General features: G+C 39.1%; 1 protein-coding gene across 1 annotated transcript in view; it reads right to left on the bottom strand.

The window, feature by feature from the left end:
* The window catches only part of ALK (ALK receptor tyrosine kinase), a 616,833-nt gene that overhangs the window by 402,328 nt on the left and 187,340 nt on the right, over positions 1-27,165 (bottom strand). The window contains 1 exon segment of the mRNA XM_039887489.1: positions 22,136-22,300. Coding sequence (XP_039743423.1) covers positions 22,136-22,300 — 165 coding nt within the window.

The following is a 27,165-nucleotide window of genomic DNA, read 5'->3' as shown; positions in this document are numbered from 1 at the left end:
AGATTTCATACTGTGTGTTTTATGAGTATCTTTTCAATATAGATGCCACCTAAAAGTCCACTAGGGCCTGCCTCTCTGCCCTTTGAGGTCTAGGGAAGATAAGCCTAAACTCCAATTTCATACCTCGTAGAAGTCTGAAATTCTCAAATTCTCATGAAGGTTTCCAAAAATCCCAAGTACACATGGCCATGTCTGGCTTCAAACTCTTGGACTGCCTCATTTGTGTCAATGTCCCAACTGTTTCATTACAAGTTGGCCCCAAAATGAAACTATACCATTTCCTTGAGTTCCATCGAAAAAGCTACTTATATAAAGCAATTTGTATGTTTACTACAAGGTTTGGCAGTAGTGGTGGGAGCAACGATACAGAGAAAGAATTTACATCAGAGGAATGCAAACAATCTCAAAGTGAACATTAGATATGCCAGCTCCTACAGTCCTTCAACCACCACCCCAATAAGGAACTATCAAAGACGGCTTCCCTGGTCCTCTCTTCCCCCTCTCTTCTTTCAGGAAGCGTCCTCTCATCACTGTCATCAGAACATATGGACAACCATGACTTTAGGTCCATTATGTATTCTTCAAGCAATTCATATGAAGATATTTTTCCAAATAAAGATATTTCTTCCCCCAGAGAAATTTGTGTTCCAGCTTTCATAATGTATAGTTTTTGACTCTTGCCACATGTTTGTGACTTACCACTCTCATGAAAGTAGAAGCTCCTTGGGACAAGTACCATACCTTACAATGCAATGTATTTCCCACCAGGCCTAGAAAAGTGTTCAGTATATACTAGGTACTTAAGAGCTGTTTGATGGTTGACAAGAAACAAAAGATTTGTACATTCATATATGGACTCAGGAAGTTTGACTATTAGACTAATATATGGACTCAGGAAGTTTGACTATTAGACTAATACTCCTTCCACTAAACACATTCTTTGAACAACACTGACTTTCCATAAATCCATGTACAGCAACCACAATATATCCTTAAAGGGCAATTCATAAATCAGAGCAGACTAAACTGTGGGCTTAATTTCCCCATTGAAACTCATAATATTCATCTTCCCAAGCAACCATAAAACATGATTCCAGAATGACCTCGTGATTATGTCTTGGGGACATTAAAAAAAGCTGAAGTAAAAATGTCTTGATTACACTGACACAATATTCTTTCATGAGGCTATGCTCTTATTAATCACTTCAGGTGAGTCAAAGTAAACATAATCAGTCAAAGCTTTAAAGGAAGAGATTGAAAGAAAATCCTCGGTCCAGAAATGATTGCTCCCCCTCCCTTTCTCCTTCCCATTGTCCTCCTTCACTCCCCATATTCTCAACAACTTTTACCCAAGAGTAGAAACAGCGATGACAGCTGTGAGATCCTGGAACAGTTTCCCTCTATTGAGTTTAACCTCATGAGGACCATCTCAAGAGGACTGGAATGTATTTTGGGTGACTCACCGTTTTGTCATGTATCTAAGACATATTGAATACCTTCTCACAACAGGATTCAATGAATCAGGCAATATCTTCAACTCACTTCATTCTCTTTTGCTTAATGTTTAAAGGAAAACATAGGACCAAATCTAACTTTGGACATCAGGCAAGTTGTGAATGTTTAGACTTGGTTCCACGTAACAAGGCAGGGAAATCATAGCACGTAGGTCTAGTCTATAAGCTAGCTACTATGTTTCAGGTCAGGACATTTATAATGCTTTTCTCTAGTGTTTGCCTATGTGTCAAGCAGAGAAATAATGAAATGTTTGGTTCCATGGGACTTTCAAAAACATTTGTTACATTGAAACAACAAAATAAGATTGTAAGAAAGGAAGGTAACATCTCTGGGAACTCCTTGTTTTCTTGGATGCTCATTTATTTCATCCTGCTTAGTATAGCTTTTCCAATTCTTCCATAGGTAAAACCACCAGAGATGTTTGTCCTACAAAATCTGCTCCAGCTGCCATTGTCTCTGAGAGCCAAGAGATACAGCTCAGTGTCAGCCTATTAAAACTTCACTTCTACAAGCAAAGATAGTAATGATGAGAATGGCATTCCCATCTCAGTTTAGAGCCTTGTTTTGAATAAGTCCAAAGAAACTTTCTGTGGGATGATAAAAACAAATAAACAAACAAACTTATGGTCTGCTGTTTCTAAGCTCCATTTCTTAGATACGGGTATTACAAAATATCCAGTTGCTTGAATCATACAATTAAATTAATACTGATTTTCTTTTCTTCGGCTTCCAAGAGAGAGCTCATATTCACAGCCTTCTATCTGCCTCCAATGTGATTGCCCTGGTTTGGGTCTTCATCTATCAGATGAGTACTTGAGCAGCCTCTTACTTGGCTGTGTTTTGGCCACTCTTTCCTCATGTTCTTCCATCATTATCATAGTGACCTTGTTAAAGCAAGATATGGCCAAGTTATCCCTTTGTTTATAAACCCATTAATGTCCATCTATCATCTGCCTTATAAAATTTTTATTCCTTAATGTGACTTTTAAGGCTCTTCTTCACAAGTTGGTTCTAAACCTGTCTTTCCATCCTCATGTCTCACTACAACACCGCCCCACCTTGCCCTGTGCCCCGACCCATAAGAACTTCCAACACAGCATGGTACTGTGTTCTATATTAGACAACCCTTCACTTCATCCTCACAAGACTTAGGGCTGATATGATTACTGTTAGAGTTTTACAGATCATTTACAGAGAAGTTCAGTAACCTGTCCAAGTTCACTCACTAATCTTCATCCTCTGGCTGAATTGTCCTGTCTTTTCCCATCCTATATAAAATTTCTACCCTTCCTTTAAGCCCTGGTCGAATATCCCCTCCTCTTTGAAGCTGGCCTCAGAAACCTCTGGCTCTTCCAACTCTCCTTCTTTCCATCTAACGTTACTCTCAGCTTCCTCTGTTTTCCCACAGAATGTTGTTTAAACTTGGTTATAGCAATGACCATTAACAGTTTAATGTGTCTGTCACCTACTCCAAATCATAAACTATCCTTTATGTCTTATGCATTTATGACATCTTTTATCCTTTATGTCTACCATGGGCCTGACAAAAAGTAGGTACTAAGTAGCTGATTATAGGATTGAGTGCTGGGCTCTGAGGTGTTAGAGGACTGCCAGGTATTGTGGGTTGAAAGGGGACGTATGCAGGATAAGGGTGTGGTGACAAAGAGAGATGGGGCTCTTGGCTAAGGCCATCGTTCTTACCTTATCATTCAAATTAGAGTTGAAGTTCATTATGGGACCACACGATATTGTTTGCATCCATAGGGCTTCTCCTGGGACCCAGAACAAGGCTACACCTGGGATTAGAAACCAGGTAGACTTGGTAGCTTTCAAGGATTTTTTCATTAAAGCACACTGATAAGATGTACTATAAATTTCACTCACGTAAGAGCTGCCTTCTCTTCTTCCTGAGAAGTAATGAAATAATTAAATAGAACTGACCGCTGACCTGAACCTCCCCGCCTCACATCTCTCCACCATGATGCATTGCCGTTTCTCATTCTTTGCTGCTGTCCTGCCGCCATGCTGAAGTTCACGCAACAGCGCTCATCTCTAGGCCATTTTCAATTAATTTCCTGAGTAAAATTTCACGAGACACTATCAAACCTTTTGCTAAAATCAAGATATATTACATCTACTCTATTCCCTTAGTCTACTAATCAAAAAAGCAATCAACTTTGTCTGGCATGATTTGTTCTTTTAAAAACCCATAATGCTTATTGCTCATAATTCCATTATCCTAGATAGTATTTTTTCCTCTTAATATTTGTTCCACTATCTTAACAGGGATTGAATTATACTAGATGACTGTTTCTAGGATCCCTTTTTCTCTTACTGCTTTGAAAGTTTGCTACTTAATTTGATACTATCAACAGAATAGTTTCTCCTTATTCTGTAAAATCACCGAAGAATAAAAAGGGAGCTTCCAGGAGTCACTTGGTCAATGCGCTATTTCTTCAGAAGGCTCTCATCAACTTCCTGAACCATTCCAGGCCACTAACCATTATTCAATGTTTCCCAAATAGGAGAGTCTGAAACCTCTTTAGATAACTGAATCAGTGATTCACAACCTTATGCTCAGGAAGCACCTCCTAACTTCTCACCCAGGTCCCTTCAAAAGGAGAATGGTATGGTGGAGACGGCACAGGTTTGAGTTCAAATCCTGAGTGTGCCATTTGCTAGCTGTGCAACTTTAAGTAAGTCACTTTCTTTTTTTAGTAGGAAGTAAATAAGTTTAAATAAAAATATTTTAAAATGTTATATATTTATTTTTAGTTTTTAATTATAAAAATATATGTGAAAAAACTCTAATAACACAAAAGTGTATTCTCTCTTTGGCTCTCCAACCAAAATTCCACTCTCTAGATATAACTAGTGATAATGGTTTGATGAAAATGCTTCTGGGATATTTTCTATACCAAAATAAATGCATACAAACCAAAATGAGGTCATGAAATACATACTGTTTTGCAACCTACATTTTTTTATTTAACTATATATGAATATCTTCCATGTCAGTACATATATCCACCTAAAATTTTTCAGAATAAGTATGTATTATTTTTGTAATTAAATTTGGATGGCTAAATCCTAGTTAATTCAGCTGGTTCCTATTAATAGACATTTAAAGTAGATTCCAAATTTTCTCTACTCCAAATAATACTGATAATAAACTATAACAATGTTTCAACAATGTTTCACTGTGGAGTTTTTGAAACTTTCTTGGATACTGCACGCTGGAGCCTGGTTCATGCTGCTGCTTTAACCTCTTCTGAAGCAGAGTTTATTTATAAAATAGTTATAACCTTTCTAATCATAACTATTGCTGCCATTTTTTACTAGATATCAAACATTGTATCAACAAGAGATTTAGTGCATTATTTTGTTTAATTCTCACTAAATCTCTCTGAAGTGGATGACATGACTGACCTCTAATTGGGGTTTTAGTCTTATTATTAAATTGTAGGAGTTATTTATATATTATGAATACAAGTCCTTTATATGACATATGATTTGCAAATATTTTCTCCCAGTCTATGGCTTATTTCATTTTCTTAATGGTATCTTGTAAGCCCAAAGGTTTTGAATTTTGATAAGGCATAATTTATCAATTTTTCATGTATTGATTATGATTTTAGTGTCATTTCTAAGAAGTAGTTCCCCAATGCAAAATCACAAAGATTTTTTTCCAATTTTTTTAAAGAAACTCTATAGTTTTAGCTCTCACATTTAAGTCCATAATTTATGCTGAATTAATTTTTGTGTATGGCAAGAGGTAAGGGTCTAAGTTTATTTTTTGTATATGGATATTCAATTATCCCAACAGTGTTTGTTGAAAAGACTATCCCCCATTAAATTGCCTAGGCACCTTCATCAAAAATCAACTGATCATAAATGTATTTCTGGACTCTCAATTCTGTTCCATTGTTATATTTGCCTCTCTTTGCCTTAACATCATATCGTCACTATTACTTTGGCCTTATATTAAGTTTCGAAATCAGGTAATATTAAGTCCTCCACTTTTTATTTTTAAGACTGTCTTATTTATTCTAGGTTCTTTGCATTTTCATATAAATTTTAGACTACAAAAAAAAAAAGGCCTATTGGGATTTTTGATAGGGATTGCATTGAATTGCATTGAATTTACAGATCAATTTGGTAAGAAATGCCATTTTACACTATTGAGTTTTCTAATCCATGAAAATATCTTTTTGTTTATATTATCCTTAATTTCTTTCAGCAATGTTCTATAATTTTCAGTGTGTAAGTCTTACCTTTTTTTGTTAAATCTATTCCTAAGTATTTTCTTTTTTGAGCTTTTGTCATTTGAATTTTCTTAATTTCCTTGTAGAAATTGTCTGTTGTTAAACATAGAAATATAATTTATTTTTGTATATTGATTTTGTATCTTGTGATTTTGATAAATTCAATTATTTGTTGTATCAGTTTTTGTGTGTGTATGTGTGAATTCTCTTAGATTTCCTAAATAAAGGATCATGTTACCTGCTAAGAGAAAATTTTATCTTTTCTTTTTTAATTAATGTCTTTAATTTATCCCTTCCTTTCTCCCTTCCAGTCTTCCTTCTCTCGTCTTTCTCTTTTTCTTTTCCTTATTGTACTGGGTAGGTTCAGTGTTGAACAGAAATGATGAAATAGACATCCTTGCTTTGTTTCAAGACTTGGGGGAAAGTTTTCAGTTTTTCATCAAGTATGTTGTTAGGTATAGGTTTTTTATTGATACTATTTATTGAGTTTAGGAAATTCCCTTCTATTCATAGTTTGTAGAGAGATTTTTTTAAATCATGAATAGATACTGCATTTTATTAAATGCCTTTTCTGTATCTACTGAGATGATCATATGGTTTATGTCTTTTATCCTATTAATATGATGTATTGCACTGATTGTGCTTTAGATATTAAACTAACTTTGCATTCCTGGATAAATTCCAGTTGATCACAGTATTATCCTTTCCATATGTTACTGGATTTTGTTTGCTAATATTTTTTTAAGGATTTTTTAAATCTATGTACATAAGGAATATTGGTAAATGGTTTTCTTTCTTTGTGATGTCTTTTTCTTTCTTTGTGATGTCTTTTTCTAGTTTCAGAGAAAAGTACGTGGCCTCACAGAATAAGTTGGGGTGTTCATTCTTCCAGTTTCTTAAAGAGTACACGAAGAATTAGTATTATTTCTTCCTTTGTTCCTAAACCCAGTGAAGACACCTGACAATTTTCTTTCTTCTTGAATTAGTTCTGGTAATCTGCATCTTTGTAGGAATTCTCTGTTTAATTTAAGTTGTCTAACTTATTGGGAAAAAACACACTTATAATATATCTTTATAATCATTTAATTTCTTTAGAGCGAGTAGGGATATTACCTTTTTCATTACTGACTTTGGTAATTTGTTGTATCTTCCTTCTTTCTTCCCCTTGGTTAGTCTAGTTACAGGTTTGTCAATTTTGTTGATCTTTCCCAAGAACCAACTTCTGGTTTGATTAGTTCTCACTATTGCTTTTCTGTTTTCTATTTCACTGAGTCTATTGTAATCTTTATTTCTTTTCCTCTGCATGTTTTGTTTTTTTATTGATTTTATTTGCTTGTTTCTTGAAATAGAAACTTAGGTTTGGACTTGAGACTTCTCTTCTAATATAGGTATTTAAAGCTATACATTTCTCTCTAAGCATTTTTAAAGTTTTGTCCCCTAAGTTTTAATTTTAATATGTTTTTATTTACTTTTCATTTAGTTAAACTATTTTATAATTTCCCTTGTGATTTCTTCTTATATGCATTATTTAATTTCCTAGTATTTGTGGATTTTTCAGATTTCTTTCTGTTGTTAACTTCTAATTTATTCCATTGTGGATGGAGTACATAGTTTGTATGAATTCAATTACTGAGACTTGTTTTATAGCCTAGCATGTGGTCTATCCTAGAAAAGTTTTCTGTGTATTTAAAAGGCATATGTATTCTATAGTCCTTGGGTAAAGTGTTTTATATTCTCCAGTTAGGTTCAGCTAGTTGACAGCATTGTTCGAGTCTTCTATGTCATTTTCTGTTTATTCTACTCATTACTGGGAATGGGTTGTTAAAACCTCCCACTATAATTTTTAAATGATCTGTTTCTCCTTTCCACTATGACAGTTTTGCTTCGAATGTTTTGAGGCTCTATTATTAGATGCATATATAATTATAATTGTTATATCTTCCTGGTAGATTGACTCTTTTATCATTATTAAATGTCTATCTTTTCCTTAGTAATATTTCTTGTTTTAAAATTCATTTATCTGATATTAAATTAGCTACTCCAGTTCTCTTATGGTTACTATTTTCATGGTACCTCTTTTTCTATCCTACTTTCAACCTATTTGTGCCTTTGAATCTGTGGTGTACTTCTTGTAGAAAGCATATAGTTGGATCTTACTTTCCTATCTAGTCTTGACAGTCTCCATCTTTTGACTGAATATGTGGACTATTTATATCTAATATAACTAGTGATTTGGTTGAATTTACATTTGACTTTTGCTATTTGTTTTCTATATGTCTATCTTTTTTGTTCCTCTATTCCTTCCTTACTGCCAAGTATTTTTTAGTGTACCAATCAAGAACTGTTGATTTTTTTTTTTTTACATTGTTGGAGTTATTTTCTTGGTGGCTGCTTTATGCTATATTCATTTGAATTTACCACAGTCTACTTCAGATTAATACTAATCCAATTCCAGTAGAATACAGAAACTTTGCTCCAATATAGCTCCATTCCATTGCATACCCTTTGTGCTATTATTGTCATATATATTACTTCTACGTATGTGTCAGCCCAGTAATATAGCTTTGTAGTTGTGCGTTTATATAATCTTCTGTCTTTCAAAGATGTTAAGAAAATAAATAAGAGAAAATATATTTATTGAGTCTTTTATATTAACCCACATATCTACTATTTCTGGTGTTCTTCATATCCTCTTGTGGATTCAAGTTATCTCCTGGTTTGATTTTATTTCAGCCTTAAGGACTTACTTTAATATTTATTGCAAGGCAGATCTGCTAGCAACTTCGGACTCCAATTTTCTCCCCTGAAGATTGTTGTTAGTCCTTTTGTTGTTGCTGTTTTGCTTTCTTTCTTTCTTGTTAGTTTGTTTGTTTAATAACTCAGCTGAGCTATATCTGTGAAATCTGTCTTCTCTGCAGTATGTGATTGCTGCTATCTCTGTTCAGCTTCCCTTTTTTTTTTTTTTTAATGTTCTTGTTTTGATTTTTTAGCCCAGCATTCTATGGGACATCTGTGTATGGCTTAGTAGTCTATAAATGTTAGACAGAGGACATACTCAAACACCTTGAACCAGTAAGACTCCTGTCTTTTGCCAATAGATCTGTGTGTGGGTACAGGAATGCTTAAATGCTCAAGCTGCCAATCTCTTTCACGTCTCCTCTGCACATACATGCAGTATTAGGGTTTGCTAGAAGGTTGTGACTAGCTTAGGCCCTTTCCCATCTCTATTAGGAATGTACATAATCTCATTTGTGAGTATGCCTGCCCATGACAGAGCCTCAGGTTAGCTGAATTGATCATCACTTTCACTTACGACACTGCTGGAGATATACTTTGCCGCCTCCTCCAAATCAAGTGAGTCCCCTTCAACTGTGGCATAGAAGCTTTTAGTCTTCATGGTGTACCCTAACTTGGCATGACTTTATGTAGACGGAGTGAGATAGGCAGGAGAAGCACCATATCAGAAGGCCATAGACTCCTACGGGTTTTACCTGATTCTTAGCTAGAATCATAGGGAAGATAGAAGTGCAGCACTTTCTTAAGCACAAATTCTTCTCAGACTGTTATATTCATTTCATCAATTTTCAAGGCACTCGAATGGTTGTTTTTGGTCAATTTTGTCCAGCTTTATAGTTGCTTTTTGGGGAGAGATTTTTGCCAATCTCTTTACTTGGCCATAGCTAGAAATCCTGCCTCATCTTACTGCTTTGAAACTCATTAGTCTGAAACATGGATATCCATGTTTCTAAAACTACTGTGAGAATTATATAAGACAACGTGTAATAAGTGCTTGGTAAGAAGTAAGCTCTTGATAAACATTGACAGGGTCATTGTACACAGTAGATGATTTATACCCTAAACAAATGTGTTGAGTGAGAGGGCAAGGGGGTTGAGATTCAGCTCATACTCTGCTTATCAAGCTATGAATGCTAACATCTATCCAAAGGATGCATCTTTTGCTAATTCCTCCACCCAGAGGAGGAAGTTCTTTTCTAATTCACACAGACATGTCATATATGTCTGAATACTGGCTCCTGTTGCCTTTCCTCTCCTTCATCCTAGCTCTTCTTGGTGCAGGCTAAGTCCTTCATCTTGAGCTGGCCCAACATGTTCACACAAAAGTGTCTCATCAATCTAATGCTCTTTGGTTATTTCTCCTCTAGTTTCACTTTATTCCCCTCCCCACCCCCTTTTCTAGGGTAACTGGGCTCAATGACTTTACTCATGTATTTATGGAAGCATGAATTTTTAAAAAGTTGTGGGGTGCCGCTGCTGCTGCTGCTGCTGGTGGTGGTGGTAGGAGTACTGGGAAGAGTGTTACTAATTAGATTTTCTGCAGGAACTCAATTCTTAAATCCCTCTGAAAGACACAGGACCCCTTCAGGATTCTTCTGTCACTCTGTCTAGATATGTGGTTTCTTCTGAAAAACAATGATTTTCCATCTTGCTTTACACCTCAGGGATAAAGAAGCCAATTGACTCAGCTCATTTTTCTATTGCACGAGGCTTTTAAGTATTTTTTAATGGAGCAGAGGACTTCAAGAATTTGCCTAAGTCTCTTATTTCTCTAGCAAGCAATGTTTCTCAACTTTATCCTTATACACATGTCACTCAAAAGGTCAACAGGTCTGACTTTGTCTTTTTTGGGAGGAGTATACCAGCCAATCCTGCTGATCCATCTGCTTCCAGATTTATAGTTGAGCAAGATGCATTTAGATTTTGAAGAGAAAGAGAGAGGTTGGGGAGGGATAAGTAACAGAAGACATGGGGATAGAAGAGATAGGGAAAAGCAAGAGAAAGAAAAAATAAGAAAAAAAGAATGAAGCACTTGTGTGAGGGCTGGACAATTGTGAATGATCTCTGGAAGACTGCCATGCCAAATGAATTGAGACACTTACCTTCTCCCAAATCCTCATCTTGAAAGTGTTAATTATTTTGGTTGTTTTGTTTTTTTTATAGCCTCAATGTTCTCAATCTAACTTATAGTTAAAGACTCTAAATAGGGTATAATCTGTGTTAAAAGTTTGGACATAGGAGGGATCGGGGCAATTGCAGAGCACCCCCACACTTGGCTCCCTAAGTACACACCACTATGAAATGGATACCTTTCAGGTATAAACACAAAAGCACATTGTGTTAATAAATGAAGATAAAAAATTCTTAGGAGAGGGAAAGTATATAATCTAAGGAACGACACTTTAATAATACTTCATATTTGTGCAGCCCAAGCAATTCTGAAGACGAGTGTATTCAACAGGAGTATCCTATGCTTTTGTTGTTGCCGAGGTGAATTTAATGTCTATCTACTTTACCATGAGAAGACCATTCTCATTTTATGTATAAGAAATAAACAATTCCTTATTGCCAGCATATTATTTCAAATATTTCTTCCATTACTTCCAGGCACAGAAATTCTGATCACATCAGAGAAGACAGTTGCCAAAGACAACACAAGTGCAGGGCAGGGAACTCCATAACAGAGACAAAGGACGCTGCTACATTGTGCGTGCAACCCATTTCATTAAAAAGTAAACCCAGCATCCAGCATATTTCCAAAGAACAGCTTCAGTATAAAGCAACTAAGACCCAATATCCAAGAAATATGCATCAATCAAGCATAACTAACAAACAGTACTGAAAATGCTAAAGAAGTGAAAAGAATCAAAATAGATCATAATGCTTTAGATAACAATAACTTGGACTAGCACATAGCCACCCAAGATAAAGATTCTTACCAATTGTTTAGTGGGGAGAACTAGACATTGAGATCAGAACACCCATGCAATCTTTAGAGCCTGCAATTCCATGTGTAAATGTATGTGGTTACCATCATGGGTGGGGGCTCATGTCATGTAACAAAAGTCTTAAGTTGAGAAATATCCCTAGAAATGTTATGCATGGATACCTGCGCTTAAAAAGCCTCCTGCCTTTTAAGGTCATGATTCTTAAACCAAGACAGACCACAACCCCTTGCTTCAGGCTGGGGTGACCGCTGCCAGACTGGACTGCATGTTACTCTACTATGCCATTTCCCTGTTTACAGAGTGCTTTCTGGTGCATTATTTCATTGATTTCTATAATAAGTCAGGTAAGAGAGCCACAGAGGTAGAATGACCCCTAAATCTCTTCAAGTTACATGAAACCAGTCTTTCTCCACTTTGAATGAGTAAAGATTATCTTTCTACTGTATATAGCAGAATTACACTGTATTTCTACTCATTCGAGAGAATTTTACTTCTCTTTGCAAGGTCCTGGGTTTTCTTCCATTCTTTTCAAGCATAAGTTCGGGGAAGTTCATGGCTTTTCTCAGAGCCCATATTTCTTTAAGATATGTCTTATCTGAACCATTTAATATATAGAAATCATATAAAATATATAAATATATATGTGTTTTTATATATTTATATATATATATATTAGTGTTATCTGGTGTTTATATATATATAAACAAAGAGAATATGTGATGATATATATAAACACCAGATAACACTAATAAAAGGTTCTTAAGAAGAAGTGAGGAAATCAGGAAGAGTTTAACATACTCTTAGAGATTATCCAATTCTACCCATTCAACTTACCAGTTGAAAAACTGGGCCTAAGGTCACGTGTCAGCCAATGACAGAGCCCTACATATTTTTGACCCTTAGCGCAGAGCTCTTTTCATTTCTAAAAGGACAATGCTGGTTAAATTAATCTGATTCTACCTTCTTTCACTGATTACAACATTGGGTAGCCTGGATGGTAAGCTTCATACTGTGGTGCTCTAGGTAGCACCCCTCGCCCTGGCCATCTACAAAGAAGGTATAGGTTGGAGTGGTCCTCCCAAGACCCTTCTGAACACAGTGCCCTGACCAGATACCACAGTGGGTATAGTCTGGTTGTGTTATAGAACAGAGAGAGTCTCCCCAGCATCCCTAGCATGTGAACAATGCCCTAAGCTTCTGAAGTACTGCCAGACAATTAATGAAGGTGAGTCTTATGTAGTAGTAGGCCTGGGAAACACTGTGTTTTAGGGAGATTTTGACATTACATCAAGAACATGGTAGCTGGTGTTCAAGGTCCAGCTCTGCCACATACTGGCTTTGTAGACTTGAACAATTTATTTCATCTCTCTAATCTCCCATCTCTTGGTCAAGAAATAGTTAATGAATATCTATTATACATGAGACTTATGCCAGTTCCTTGGGACACCACAATGAAAAAAAAAAACAAAAAACTGAGTTTCCTCTGTCTGAAACTTACTATTTAACTTCAGTTTAATAACCTATAAGTTAGGGACACCGGTAATACCTATCTTGCTATATTGTAATAATCAAATGCGATTGTGGATGGAAAAGTACTTGGCAGTCTGTAGCACTTGCCAGTTTCATTTGGGATAGAGCCCAGGGCCAGAACCCAAGCCATTTGAGAGCTCACTGCAGGCCTTGTGCGTGAGGCTTCGCCGCCTCCTCCAGCTTCCCTCACACAAGAGCTTCACAGAAACAGCCCTAGGCAGTGCCATGACTTCTTTCCACAGGCAAGGAAGGCTAACCCCAGCTCCATCATCTGAGGCAATGAACCTCTACAGGTCCCTGCCAAGGCTGCCTTCAGTCCTTCTTACCCATGGGGACCACACTCTCAGACACGACTGCTTATTTCTAGCCTCAGCTCCTGCTGCTGCTATTTCTGTTCCATTTCTGATCCGCAAAGATGTATGGCCTGTATCCAGTGGAGGGGGTAGTCTACAGCCTGCTCTCCCAGCAATAACTCATTGAACACCAACTATGATAATTACAAGGAAGTTTTCTATAAGGCCCAGTTAGTCCTCTGAGCTCTGTTTTATCTAGGATGGTACCCCAAGAGCATATCACTTTTCCTCCAAACTTGGTGAAGCTAGCTGTATTAGTTTCCTGTTGCTACTGTAACAAATTACCAGAAACTTAGTGGCTTAAAACAACACAAATGTATTATCTTACAGTTCTGGAGGTCAGAAGTCTAAAATGGGTTGGTGGGACTGAATTCCTTCTGGGAACGATTCTGAGTAGAACCCATTTTCCTGCCTTTTCCAACTTCTAGAAGCTGTCTGTATTCCCTTCCCTCATGGCCTCTTCTTCCATCTTCAATGCCGACAGCTACTGTGCTGCCGCTTTATATGGAACTGTGCCCCTTGGCTTGTAGATGGCCTCTTGACTCAGATTTTAATCTGCAGTACCCTGCATTCAGTAGGGGCTTACAGTTGTTGGTTTAATGAAGAAATATACATTCCAAAGAATAAAATTAAAAATTGATACAAACCACTGCATCGTTAAATGATCTTCCAATCTCTGTGTCTCTCTGACCTCTGTTTCCATCATCACATATTCTCTGACTCTGACTCTCTTGCTTCTCTCTTTCATTTATTTAGACCCCTATGATTTCATTGGGCCCACCTGGACAATCCAGGATAATCTCATCTGAAAAATCCCTTTGCCATCTAAGGTAACATATTCGCAGGTTCTGGGAATTAGGACTTCTTTGGGTGGCCATCATTTTATCTTCCACACTAGCCCATAACATTATGATGTGAAATCTCCCTCAGGCTCCCTAGCCTCAAGAAGCTAACCTGACAAACTCATTTATGCTAATGGGTGCAGGACCTCCTCTTTCTCCTCCAGGGTTCCACATAGGTTTCTAGGGGCAATGCTCTCATCTTGATGCTGTGGTCCAAAGAGTGACCTGAGCCATGGGGCTATCAGGCTTCCAGAAGCCATAGCCAAACCTGGGGTGATGGGTATCTCTCCTGAGGCTGGTGGGGATTTCTGTTGTCCACAGATTTTGTGCCAGATACATGGTTATCCTTTGCAATGGATAGGCCTAATCCCAGTCTTATATCAGAGCAGGAAATAGCTTTAGTGCCAATCTAGTCTAAGATATCTACCTTACAGATGAGGAACCCAAGGCCCAGAGAAGTACGTGTCACTCTTATGGCAGAGCTGAGATGAGAGCCCAGGCTCCTTCTATCTCCAGCACGTGTCCTTCTTTCCTTACTCTACATGCTTATGCCTCCCCCGTGGGCAAGGTTGTTAAGCTCAGCTGGTGTTCACCAAATAACTATAATCCATTCTCTCTCCTCCAGTTGAAAGCTACCCTTAGAAGGCAGAGGTGACATCCTGGGAGAGCCTCATCCTAATGGGGAGGAGCACAATACTTCACCAGACACCCCGCTCCTGAGGCAAGCACGCTGGCTCATTTAAGTCACGTCCCTCTCTGGAGCTCAAACTCCAGCTGCCAGGTTGGCACCAGAATCTCATTAGGATGACAGATTCACAAGTCACAGCTTGTTAAAGGGATTGCTTAAGGGTAGAGATCTCAGGCCCAGTGACCTCATTGCTTGGGAGACGAAGGACACATTTCTACAAACAGAACCGAAGAACTAATGTGGCCTCTATAGTGAGTTCCAGAAGAAGGACAAGGATAAGAGACTACAAATCTCCCTGGTAACCTCGGTATGATGAGAAGTCATGCTCAAATGAAAGGCATGACCAGCCAGAACCCTTCTGATATAGGGCAAAAATTGAATTTAAATAGGACTCATTTATGTCACTCCTGCTTATATTCTGCACTTGGTCCCTGGGTACATTCCTGAGCATGCTGAATATGTGGTTTCCACAGTTACCTGTTCCAACCTTTCAAGGATAAGGCGAGCAGGAAGAGGTTGGGGTGAGGGTACTCTGGATTTGTGAGCCCATGTGAACTGCCAGTGCCCTGTACCCTACCCAGACAGTCAAGAAAGCAATCTGACTGTCTGTCTGCCTGTCTATCTCATCCCAGCCAATAGTCCTGGCTTTTTCGGGTGGTTGTTGTGGCAGAAAGTAGTTAACATGTTCTCTCCCCAAAAATGTCTAAAATAATTTACTAGAATATCAAATGAGAATTTTTGATCCCCCAGTATGAAAAAAAAGTAACATGTTTTATCTTATTATAAAACTAATGCATATTCATGGACTCAAATTTAGAAAATACCAAAAGCAAAAGAAGAAAATAAAAATCACTGATAATTCAGTCTTCTAGAAATAACTTCTGCCACTATGTTTGTGTATTTCCTTTGAAATTTTTTCTTATGTATATATATAGTTTTTTTATAAAACATGTTATACACATAGTTTAACCTATTTTTAATCTAATAATAGGCCTTGAGTACTTCCTCATATTATTAAATATATTTACATAACACAAACATAATGGTTGCATAATATTTTAGGTATATTATATTTTAATTAATTCCTCATTGTTTGAGCACTTAAATTATTCCTAGTTTTCACCATCATAAACTGTACAACCAAGATAGTTTTTTAGATAAGCCAGTAGGAGATACCTGATTGCAACCCTGTACCTTAGGTCTGTCAGTTGAAATGGAAAGAAGAATTTACATAGAGAAAAGTATCTTTTGATTCTTGAGTGTGAGTTAGCATTGTTAGTAGCATCCCCAGAGTGATTTTCTTTCCTCTTCAAATCATGTAGATTCTGAGAAAAGAAACCACAAGGGCTAGACGTGTGAGGCCTCCTTGGTGGAAGAGTGCCTGGCTAGCACAGCCCAGGTGATGGAAGGTGAGTACACAAAGAGAAACCTGCCTAGAAGGCTCCTTAAAGGACTTGAAAAAGGACAGAGACATCAGTGACCCTAGGGCCAGGATGAGATGCCTTAGTGAACCTGGAAGTCCTATCCCATTTATATAGAACAGATGTCCTACAGTAGTCTCCAAAGTGTGTCCAAGATTATATTTATTTTTATATAAAGAAGTAAGAAAGAAATTAAGCTTTACTAATAGTATTATACAGTTAGGGACAAACACATGCTTATAACTGAGGAAGATATACATAGTAGAGGTACATGCTCAAAAATATTTTACTGATGGGGCATACAACAAAATAAAGTTTAGAGACCGAAGCCTTAAAACAGAAACTTCACAGCAGATACAGTGAGCAAGTCAGGACAGGAGCTTTCAGGGCTGGAGCCCAAGAACACCTGGCATGGAGAGTGCTGGTTTGGATCATTGAATCATCCCGTTTGAAACAAATGAAAAGAACAGAATTTCAGTGTGTGTGTGTGTGTGTGTGTGTGTGTGTGTGTGTGTGTGTGTGTGTGTAACCCACTCATATGTAGGTGTATCAATGACTGAAGAGGCTAATTTATGAGGTCCCAGTCAATGAGCCAATAAAGTCTGAGGGTAAAAATGGGTGGTAATGATAAGTTTCTGGAGGAAGGAGGACATGCTGGGCAGACCTTCATCCTCTAGTTGCCTATCAATACCCCAAAGGGTCGAGGGTCAGAGCAAAAGACTGAGGCCAGTCTGTCATCCAGCTGCAGCCTCCAGTGACTGCAGGTGCTAAGGTGGCTGTGCCCTAAGAGAAACTTTTCATCAAGGATGCACCTGCAGCTCCAAAGGTGGCCCAGGTTCCAGCTACCCTTGGGATGGAGTCTATTTGAGAGGTATTCAGGGGCTCTTTTAAGAATATTGCAAACCCTTGGGGTGGGGGAAAGAATTGAAGGAAGGATGAGAAATGCTGGTACTAAGCTGGATTCCCCTAAACCTGCCTCACCTAACTTCCTGAAGGGTTTGAGAACCCACAGCCCACAGATACAGAGAGAGAGACACAGGATCCATATGTCAACTTATATCCAAAGAGAGAAAAATCAAGATGGAGTTGGTAAAATAGTGGTCCCCAAAAGATACATCCGAGTCCTAGTTTCTGGCACCAGTGAAGGTGACCTTATTTGGAAGCAAGGTCTTTGCAAATACAAATAAGGATCTTGGGATAAGATCATGTTATATTTAAGGTAGGCCCCAAATCCAGTGGCATGTGTCCCTGTCATAGATTTCAGACACAAAGACACAGGAAAATGCCATGTAAGATGAGGCAGAGATTGAAGTGAAGCATCTACAAGTCAAGGAATACCACAGATTACCAGCAATCACAAGAAGCCAGGAAAAATAATGGAATGAATTCTTTTACAGTTTCCAGAAGGTACCAAACCTTCCAAAATCTTAATTTTGGACTGCTGGCTTCCAGAAGTTGAAGAGAATAAATTTCTGTTGTTTTAAGCCACCCAGTGTATATTCATTTGTTAAAGCAGCTACAAGAAACTAACACACAAAGGTACAACAGGAGTGGACCGAAAGGCTGGATGACCCCATTCTGGCATTGCAGTATCATAGTCATCTGTGGCAGCATTCGAGAGCTCCAAGACAGTATTTCTCAACCTTTTGAAAAGTAAGTCATCCTGATGAACAGAAGAATCTCAGTAGCAGAGTTTTCTGTCCAGGCCTGCCATCAAAAACAAACTAGAGAACTGATGCTCTGGAAGAGAGTAGAGTTGATGCAGGAAGAATGTCAGCCTCTCCCAGCTGAGGCTGCTCCCATTCTTCCCACGTGTGCATATGAGTGGGGGGTTGAGGAGGGGCTTTGAGGAAGGGCTACTAATACATTTTCCATTTTAAAGCTAGGGGTTCATGCTAGAGATAAAAATCTTGTCTTGCTGGAGACGAAAAATATGTTCCTTTGACTACATTCCAAAACACCGGAAGTCGTAGACATCAACCATGCCCCTAGGACTTCGTAAAAATCATATAATGCCTCAACCTGATGATTCGTCAAGATTTTATTAATTTATTATATTGTGTTCCATTAAGATCATCACTTTTTATTATCTTGCTGCTCTGAATTGTATCTCCCTTATTATTCTCATCTACAGGGTCCATAAATTAAAATCATTCAGAATTTATACTCTTACAGTTCATTATCCATGATTGGTATGATCTCCCTGCTTTTTTCTGGCCATTTTATATCCCCTGACAAGAAATATTGCAATAGAGTCTAAATACCATCCAACCAATAAATGTTGAATTAAAAAAAAAAACTTCTGGTGACTATGCTAGCCTAAAGAGCACCAATCACTCCTTCTTATGTCCACTACCAGCATCTTTTCTGCCAAAATGACTGAGAAAGTGAGATTCTGAAGAGTTGGGAGTTAAAACTGGAATGTGGGTCCTTGCTTTGCCACTGTGCAGACTGGGCATGTCATTTTCTCTCCCTCCACCTTCATCTCTTTCTCTGAAGGTCAAGGGACATTAGGATACATCATCAGCCTGCTTCATGAGGAGCAATCCTACTTCAGGAAATAAGTAGTGATGTAATTAGTTGACTCAAAAAGCAATGAATGGCCCATTACTGGAAGTTCGGAACACCTCTCAGTGACATTTCAGAAGTGTCCCTATAAAGGCTGAGAGACTGGACCCTTGTTTCTGAGGCTGATCAAGGCTTTGTGAGTATAGTTTCCCCTGTTAAAGTGGACTTGATAAGGTGTATCCACAGTGGCTTTTGTCATGGTTATTCATATCATCGACCTTAGTGATGTGACATACTAACATGTTGGGAAGAGTACCTATTTTTCAGAGATGGAAGTTGGCAATAATTACTGAAAAATTGATATCCCAATTTTGACTAATTCATCTATTGAGAGCAGGTTCACATTCAATACACGTCCTGACTCAGCTTTATGAAGACATAAAGACATCAATATATTTCCATACTTGGGAACACTGAGAAGTGAGTGTCCTGCCCTCCATTCCTTCTTCCTTTTTTTTCTCACAGTTCTCAGTGTAACATGCAGATGCCAGAAATCACAAAATAGAGGATGAAGGAGAAGAGATAGGCAGAGAATGGCAATGCACAATCTATTGGCATGGTTGTTAAAATGGTTTAAAAATGTAAAAAGTCCTGATTTTCAAAGTTATGAAGTCTGACTCCACAAAGCCTGTGGACGGGTGACACTTGTCCCTTTCTTCTGATCTCACTGACCTGCGATCACAGTTCAATAGTTATCAAATTAAAAGCCCCTACAATGATGAAAATGCATGTACGTGCCAGGACTATTTGCAGAGGTTGGGAACTGGGATCCAGAGATGTCCCTAGGGGTGGCTGAATGGGAATAAGTCTGAAAGAGGGTTCACATCAATAGTACAACAAACCTATCTATGCCTAAGAATCCTCTGAGACATTTATAAAAACATAAAATAAAATAGAGTCCCATGGAAAATGAAGCTGCAATAAGATACTGCATTTCATCTACTACATGAACAAAAATGACAAAGGCTGACAATCCAGTGAGGAGGCACTGGCGAAGATGCACAATCGTGGGGCGGAATACTAATATACCACTAATGGGGGTGTAACTTGTTGCCATCGCTTTTGGAAAATAAACTGGCATTATCTATTAAAATGGAGGCTGCACTCCGTGACCCAGCAATCCCATTTCTAGTCCTATGTGCTAGGAAAACTCTTAGACATGCACATACACCGAGGCACATACAAAAACGCTTAGATTAGTGTTGTTGATAACAGTAAAACCCTGGAAACAACCCAAATATCTAATGATAGTAGAAGAGATAAATTGTGGTATTTTTATGTAATGGATTTAAAACCAAATGAGCCACAGCTATGTGCATCAAAATGGATAGACAAATCACAAAACAACAGTACTATTCCATTTATATAAGTTTTCAAATCTAGTCAATACGCTGCTTGGGGCTACATACATAATTGGTAAGGCCATAAACAAGAGCAAATGAATGATTAACACAAAATACAAGATAGTGGTTACCTCTGAGAGGAGGAAGAGATTTTTGATCTAGGTTAGGGACAGAACAGGTTGTAAAGGAATGGACAACATTCGAATACTTACACTTGGTGGTGAGAACGCAGTGTTGATTTTATTGTAATCTTTAATTCATGCTCATGTTATATCTATTTTTTTGCACATGCTAAATTTTATAAAAAATTTTAAAAACATACAGATTTCTGGGCTTCATCTCAGATCTACTGAATCAAAATCTCAGGGTGTGGGGCCCATGCAGTATTTTTTTAAAGTTCTCCTGGTGATGTGGATACACTATTGGGTCATAAGCTGCTCACCTACACACACATGCACACACACACACACACATGCACACACACACACACACACACGCTCGACAATATACATCAGTATCTAGGTTAAAGCAGCTTAAAATAAATCAAGGTCAAGCAATTTCAAGAGTCATATAAAAAGAAAAGGTCAGCCTGGGAGAGTGTGTAGAAATGAAAGGTCTCTCACAGTTCAGAGTTCAAGGCTGATATAAAAGCCTGAGAGCATTAGTTACTTTTTTTGCCACCTCTAACCACCCCCATGAGCTTACCTGAGCCCCGTCCTTGTTAGATTCCCAATAATGGGAGCCAGAGATAATCGCCCCCAAGAAATGGGCCCAGGGCAGTCTCTTGCCATAACTTTTGCTACAAAGACAGAAACACGGTGTAGTAGAAAGTACCCTCGTCACAGCAGACAGCTAGACGTGGACCTACATTTGCAAGCTGTGTGATATTTAGCAAGTCATTTCCCTTCTCTGAGCCCTAGCTTTCTCATCTTTGCTGGCTCCCTCACAAAACTGGAATTCAGTGAGACGGTGTGGGTGGAAGTGCTTTGTAAACTGAAAGTACTACTCTGAATGTCCAGTCAGTCCATTACCATGTCAGTCATTATTTCTTCCTCAAAGCCAGAAACATAGGCTGTCAGTTCTGGGTCAGCAGTCTTCTGGGTCCAAGGAATCAGGAACGCTAAGATTTGTCTCAGAGAGACCTGAAAGCAGAAGTAGGGCTTATTGCCTCTACATCTCTCTCTAAAATCTCAGCAAATATTAAACAAGCTCCTCTTACTTATCCAGAGCTTACCTTTCCTAGTCCCTGTAATTCAGAAAAGGATGTCCACAAACACATCAGGACTACTGAAAGCACACTGCAAAGCACCCTGTAGCCTGAATATTCATTAATGGTTTTGAAACTAAAATTTAACCCCATTACACAATACCTTCCAAATTAGGACTGCCAGATTTAACAAATAAAAATACGGAATACTCAATTACATTTGATTTTTTTTAGTATAATTGGAATAATTTTTTTTAAAGTATAAGTATGTCCCAACTATTGCATGAGACATACTTATACTAAAAAAATCCAGCTCAAGTTTAACTGGGTGTCTTGTATTTAATCTGGCAACTCTATTCCAAATGGACAAACAGATCGGTACTTTCTCCTACATCTTATACTAGGAAATCTGCATGAAAGAGAGTTGTGAAATCCTATTTCCCTTGTTTGGCAAGAGAATAAAGGGTCGGATTGATCTAGAAATTGGACTTGCATGGTCCAAGAAGATATAGAGAGGCACAGATATTAAATATTAAAAGCAGATTTTAAAGAAAACAAGACTGAACAATGATGGGAAAGTCTTAAATTTCAAACAGAAAGCAACATCCCAGCCCTGTCCCGGCCCATCCAGGACACTTTGGAGAGGCAGCTGCCCTTACCTCTGGGTATCTCCTTGGAATGCTCTGCCTCAGGCCCATCCAACAGGTCCATCTTGAAGGCCTCCTCGGAGGGGACACGGCGCCAGGACCAGCTCTGGTTTCCAAGGTCATGCAGTGGAGGGGAATACTCCAGCTCACAGGGGAAGTCAAAGCTACACTCCAGACCTGCAATGACAGCCAATGGTCAGTGGAGCAAACTGTCTCCCAAACGTGACCTTCTAGCACCACTCCGCAATTCTAGGAAGTTGGCCTTCACCTTATCCAAACCTTCACCCTATCCAGGCACGGTAAATTATCAACTCCACAGGTGAAAAGGGAACTAGGAGAGAAAAAGGTGTGCTTTGTATAACTTAGATTATGGGAGGCGTCCTTAGAGAAGGAAGGTTAAAAAAGGAACTAACAGGTTGGATCATGAGAAGCTCTACATCCTGTGAAGTTATCTGATGATATGGAGAGGACCTGAGGTCAAGTGGCAAGAGCCTGCTTTGCAACCAGTTAGGTCTGAATCTAAGTCTGGCTATGCCATTTACCAGTTGAGTGACTCAAAGCAAGAAAACTAAACTCTCTGGCTTCAATTATCCACACTTGTACACTGGAGATGATAATACCTACTCTAGAGTTTGCTGTAAGAGCTGTTAGTTAGGATAATGCATTATTTGCATACATGAGCCTAGTCAATTGCTGATGCTCAGGAAAAATCCTCGTCAGGTCCTGCCCTACTTAAGAAGTCCAAAGGGAACTCAAGTCTTGCAACTCTGTTTGCCAGCCCTATTATCAACCTCCTTCCAGAGAAGATGGTCAAGGCTATGCCAGCTAATCCAGGTTTATTCTCTGTTGGAGAAGGAATAGGGAACGTCACTGGGTAAGGAGAGAGTAAGGAGGGAAGGAAGAGGCTATGCCCTAAGATGTTTTATATTTTTCTGGGCTTCTTTGTTGGAAAATCATTTCCTTGTGCCCAAAATCATTCCACGTTTGCCTTACCTTTAGGATATACTCACCTTCTCTTACCTCTTCCTTATTCATTGCATATTACCCAAAGTGGATGAAATACTTTGTACCTGGTAGGTTCTCAATGCTTGCAGATGGAACAATAGAAAATATGCCAAAATGCAAATTATTCATCCACCTTTTACTTCATCATCTCCTCTCACCAATGGAGATGTGAAGAAAGAAGAGTAAGATAAAAAGAACTATTGGATTGGGACTTCGGGGGAATTTGCCAGTCTCCTCTCATGTGGGGAACTTGGTGTCCTCATCAGCAAAACAAGGGGTTTCAACTAGATGATTCTCTTCTAAGTACCCAGTAAAACCTGGATTCCAGGTCCAGCTCTGTCACTGATTTGTTGGCTACATTAAATAAACCACTTAACTTCGCTGGGCCCTAAGTCCTTAAAATGAGACTGAAACTAGTTGTTTTCTACAGCTCCATACTGACTGGACTTTTTAAGATTCCAAAGTCTTTGCTCTCAGAAGGGTTATAGCTAATTGGATAAATCAGTCTGTGTCGTGGTGCTAATGGGGGCTAACTCCCAATTATCATTGTGCATTTTAACAGCTGCTTCTGGGGCTCCTACTATCTCGATCTAGTGCTGAGAAATTCAGAATGCAGAAGTGGGGTCCACTCTAGTGCAGGCAGCCGGTCACTGGGTTGCCCTTTAGTCCCACCTGTAGGCAGCTGGCCCTGCGCTGGAGTGGGAATAAAATAATTCTCATTGACACTAGCCAAACTAAATCTAAGAGAAGAAAGAAAAAAGAATCCTTCAATTAACACTTCTATTAAATATCTTTCTGCTTCTTGTCCAGCAGAGATTTATGTATCAGCTGCTCTCCAGGAGGTGCCATTCTTCTGGTCCTAAGGTTAATACCAATCACCTTTTCACAATTCAGACAATTCACCTTTATAATGGCAAGCGAAACAGGCAGAGCTAGTCTTGTTTGAGTTGACATGACACTGCTGCCTACATATTTTATCAGCCTTGAAGCCTTTCTACTTGCTCTGAGGGCTGAACTGCTCCTATGAATCGGTATCCATGAATTGTGGGCTGCTTTAGTCTTAATAACTTTCTTGCCAGGTGCTTGGTTTTGATAGCAGAATGCAAGGAGAAAACCCAACATTTTGTACTCTGTAGTACAAAAATTATACTTACAAATGAAAGATGTAGCCGCTAAACCTGGCTCTTCTGAGAAGAGTCAAAAAGGCCCATCAACATTAGTTACTGATTGAGTCAAAGATGGGAGAGAAAGCTGCTGGCCACCCCCAACCCACATCGACAACTATTGGTACCTTTCCCAAAGCTTCAACTTCTGTCTTGATTTTTCTCCTCCAATTAAAGTCATTCTATTTCTATTTGGGACAGAGGTATGGCACGTAAGCTCAGATACTGCCTGGCAAATGTGCCCTGTGTGCATATTAGACAAACAGACAACAAAATGTACAATCCCAGTATCAGACATCATCAGTCCTAGGATCTTTGAACTCTGGAGAGTCTGATAATCCAGTGTGTTTGGACCAGGCCCTGCCTAGTGAAATAGGCTGGGCAGATACTGCGATTATCGAATAGTTTCATTTTAATTTTTTTTGCTTTAAGAAAGCCTTCCTTTAGCTGTCAAAGCTGTACCCTGGTTTTAAATAGGAATGGAATTAACATTACTGCTCATTTTGGATGAAACTGAAGTGGGCTTTTCTACATTCTGATTTAATTCCTCCTAAACCATTGAGACAGGTTTCTTTCTCCTGAGCTAGCCTCAGTGCTTTTTGAGCAATAATACCTGGGATGTGACTTTTTGAAAAACACCAGGTTAAGTCTCATTTTCCTTGGGTCTTTTCTGGGGTTCTACATTTGGGGTACTTCTTGAATCTCTCTTCATCCTCCTCTGACTTAGTCCGTTTGAGACAGGGGCTGTGTGGTGTATTTTACAGATGGAACTCAGAGGGATCAAGGGCTTCGGTGAAGTGTTCAGCCAGCCATAAGTAACCCAAGGGCAGAGGCAGGGCCACACCCAATGGAAGGAGTGGGGCATAGCATTCACCGAGTCCCAGCTATCTGCCAGAGGTTATGCTAGGTATTTGCTTATGTCGCTGGATTTAATCTGCAGAAGAACATTGAGAAGTGGATGACATCCTTTCTCTACAATGAGGAAACAGAGGCTCTGAAAGTTTATTCTGCTTGTCCAAAGATCAAAAGATTATCCTGAGGCAGAACCAGAATGTGACCCAGGGCTGGAAAATGATGAAGATCCAGGTGATTTTCATCACACCACAGCTTCCAAGTCTCGATCCGCTATTATATTTTGGTTATTAGACCCAATGTCTGCATTCCCTTCAGATCTGCAAAGCTTTCTCCACGATCCTAAGGGAACAGATCAATATTTCCTCTGTGTCAGGCCCATTTTGCAAATTGGCTGTGACCTTCAGAAGGATCCAGAGATCTCAATCTTACTTTATGTACCTGTTAGGACTCAGGAGAATCTAACCACTGAAAAATGCAATATGAAAAAGATACAGTTTCCAGAACCTACTGATCACAGTTGAAAACACTACTGCCTACTGTCACTCCCATCATGGGAGAAAGGTAAGGTGACAGAATCTGCTGGGAACAGTTCAGCTGAAGAGAAGAGTGTCAAATGCCATGACGGGAAAGGTCTTGGCAGAACACTGAGATGGTGCCGGGCTCGGTCCTGCAAACAGCAGCTGAGGGACCTCGGCAGGTCTACTTCCTTCGCTGTCGGCTTCTCTGCATTTGAAAAATGAAGTAAATGGAGCATACACCCTCTACATGCCCTCCACCTATGAAGGGCACTGATGTTATAGGGCTCATTCTGGACCAACACAACCAAACCTACAGACTGTCAGTCACTTTCACTCTGCCTTCCTCTAAATGAGGGCCTGCTGCCATCCCTAGAAGCAGATTCTCCATGGAAGGAATGTGCATCACACTCAATGGGGACTCAGTTTACTTCAAGATCCTCGAAGAATTAAATATAAAAGTTCAGATAAGTTTTATAGATGACTGTTCCAGAATGAGTATGAGTGAGTGTGTGTGTGTGTGTGTTTTCATGCATTTTTATCAGTTTGTACCTATATTCTGAAACTCTCTAAGTTATGAGTCACATTTCAAAAACTGAAGCCATTCAGGAGAATGTTATGATAATTGATCAGAAAAACCCTGTGGTAACTCTGCCCAGAGAGATGCCCGGTTCCCTTATCAAACACCCTTGGCTGTAAAGGGGCTGGCAGTGACCACGCTGACACTGAGTCTGAGAGTGGAAATCTAGCCTCTAGGAATATGTGAGATGACTGAAACACTCATGCCCATGGCCGGTGCCTAGCAAGACAGCATCACTACTTGAGCAGAGATGGGGGCCTTCCCAAACTGAGCCACATGAGGGAGATTGCATGGAAGTTCCAGACACTGTCCACAACGCCATAGAACGGTACTAGGGAGATGTGGTGTACTCAGGACCGGAAGGCAGACTTAGAAAACCCAACAGTTCTCCTTTGTTTTTAGACTGACCTCAGGCTCCAAAAAAACCCCTTGGATCAAGGTCTTTTGTGCCTTCTTGATCTTGACCCTGGAAATTCGGAGACCTCTCACTAGTTTTCTCAGTCACCTTAGTCAATTTCAAGTTAGGGGACAAGCAACCTCATTTAGTTTTTAAGACTTTTTCAAAGGCTGGTCAGTTTTCAAATGACCACAAGGTGGCAGGGGCCTTGAGAGCAGCTGCCCTGGGGCAGGTACACAGGAACCCACTGGTTAATGTCACTTAATCTTGGCCCATTATGAGGCTTGGATGCAAATATTGCAGAATGAAAAGCAGAATCATAAAAAAAAAAAGAGAAGAAAGCCATGTTTACCAATCCCATAATACTTCACCCTTCCTCATTTTGTCTCTCATTAACACCCTTCCTCATTTTGTCTCTCATTAAGAGTGTTTCAAAAGTCAAGCTTGGGGTCAGACTTAAGTTCTTGGCTCTGGCAGCACTGGGTGTGTGTTTATAGACAGTCCCAAGTCCCAAGGGGAGGACCTCC

The sequence above is a fragment of the Pteropus medius genome, unplaced genomic scaffold (genome assembly GCF_902729225.1).
Source record: "Pteropus medius unplaced genomic scaffold, Ma_sr-lr_union100, whole genome shotgun sequence".
Taxonomy (NCBI): domain Eukaryota; kingdom Metazoa; phylum Chordata; class Mammalia; order Chiroptera; family Pteropodidae; genus Pteropus; species Pteropus medius.
The sequence above is the reverse complement of the archived record's forward strand: the minus strand, read 5'-3'. Positions and strand labels throughout refer to the sequence as shown.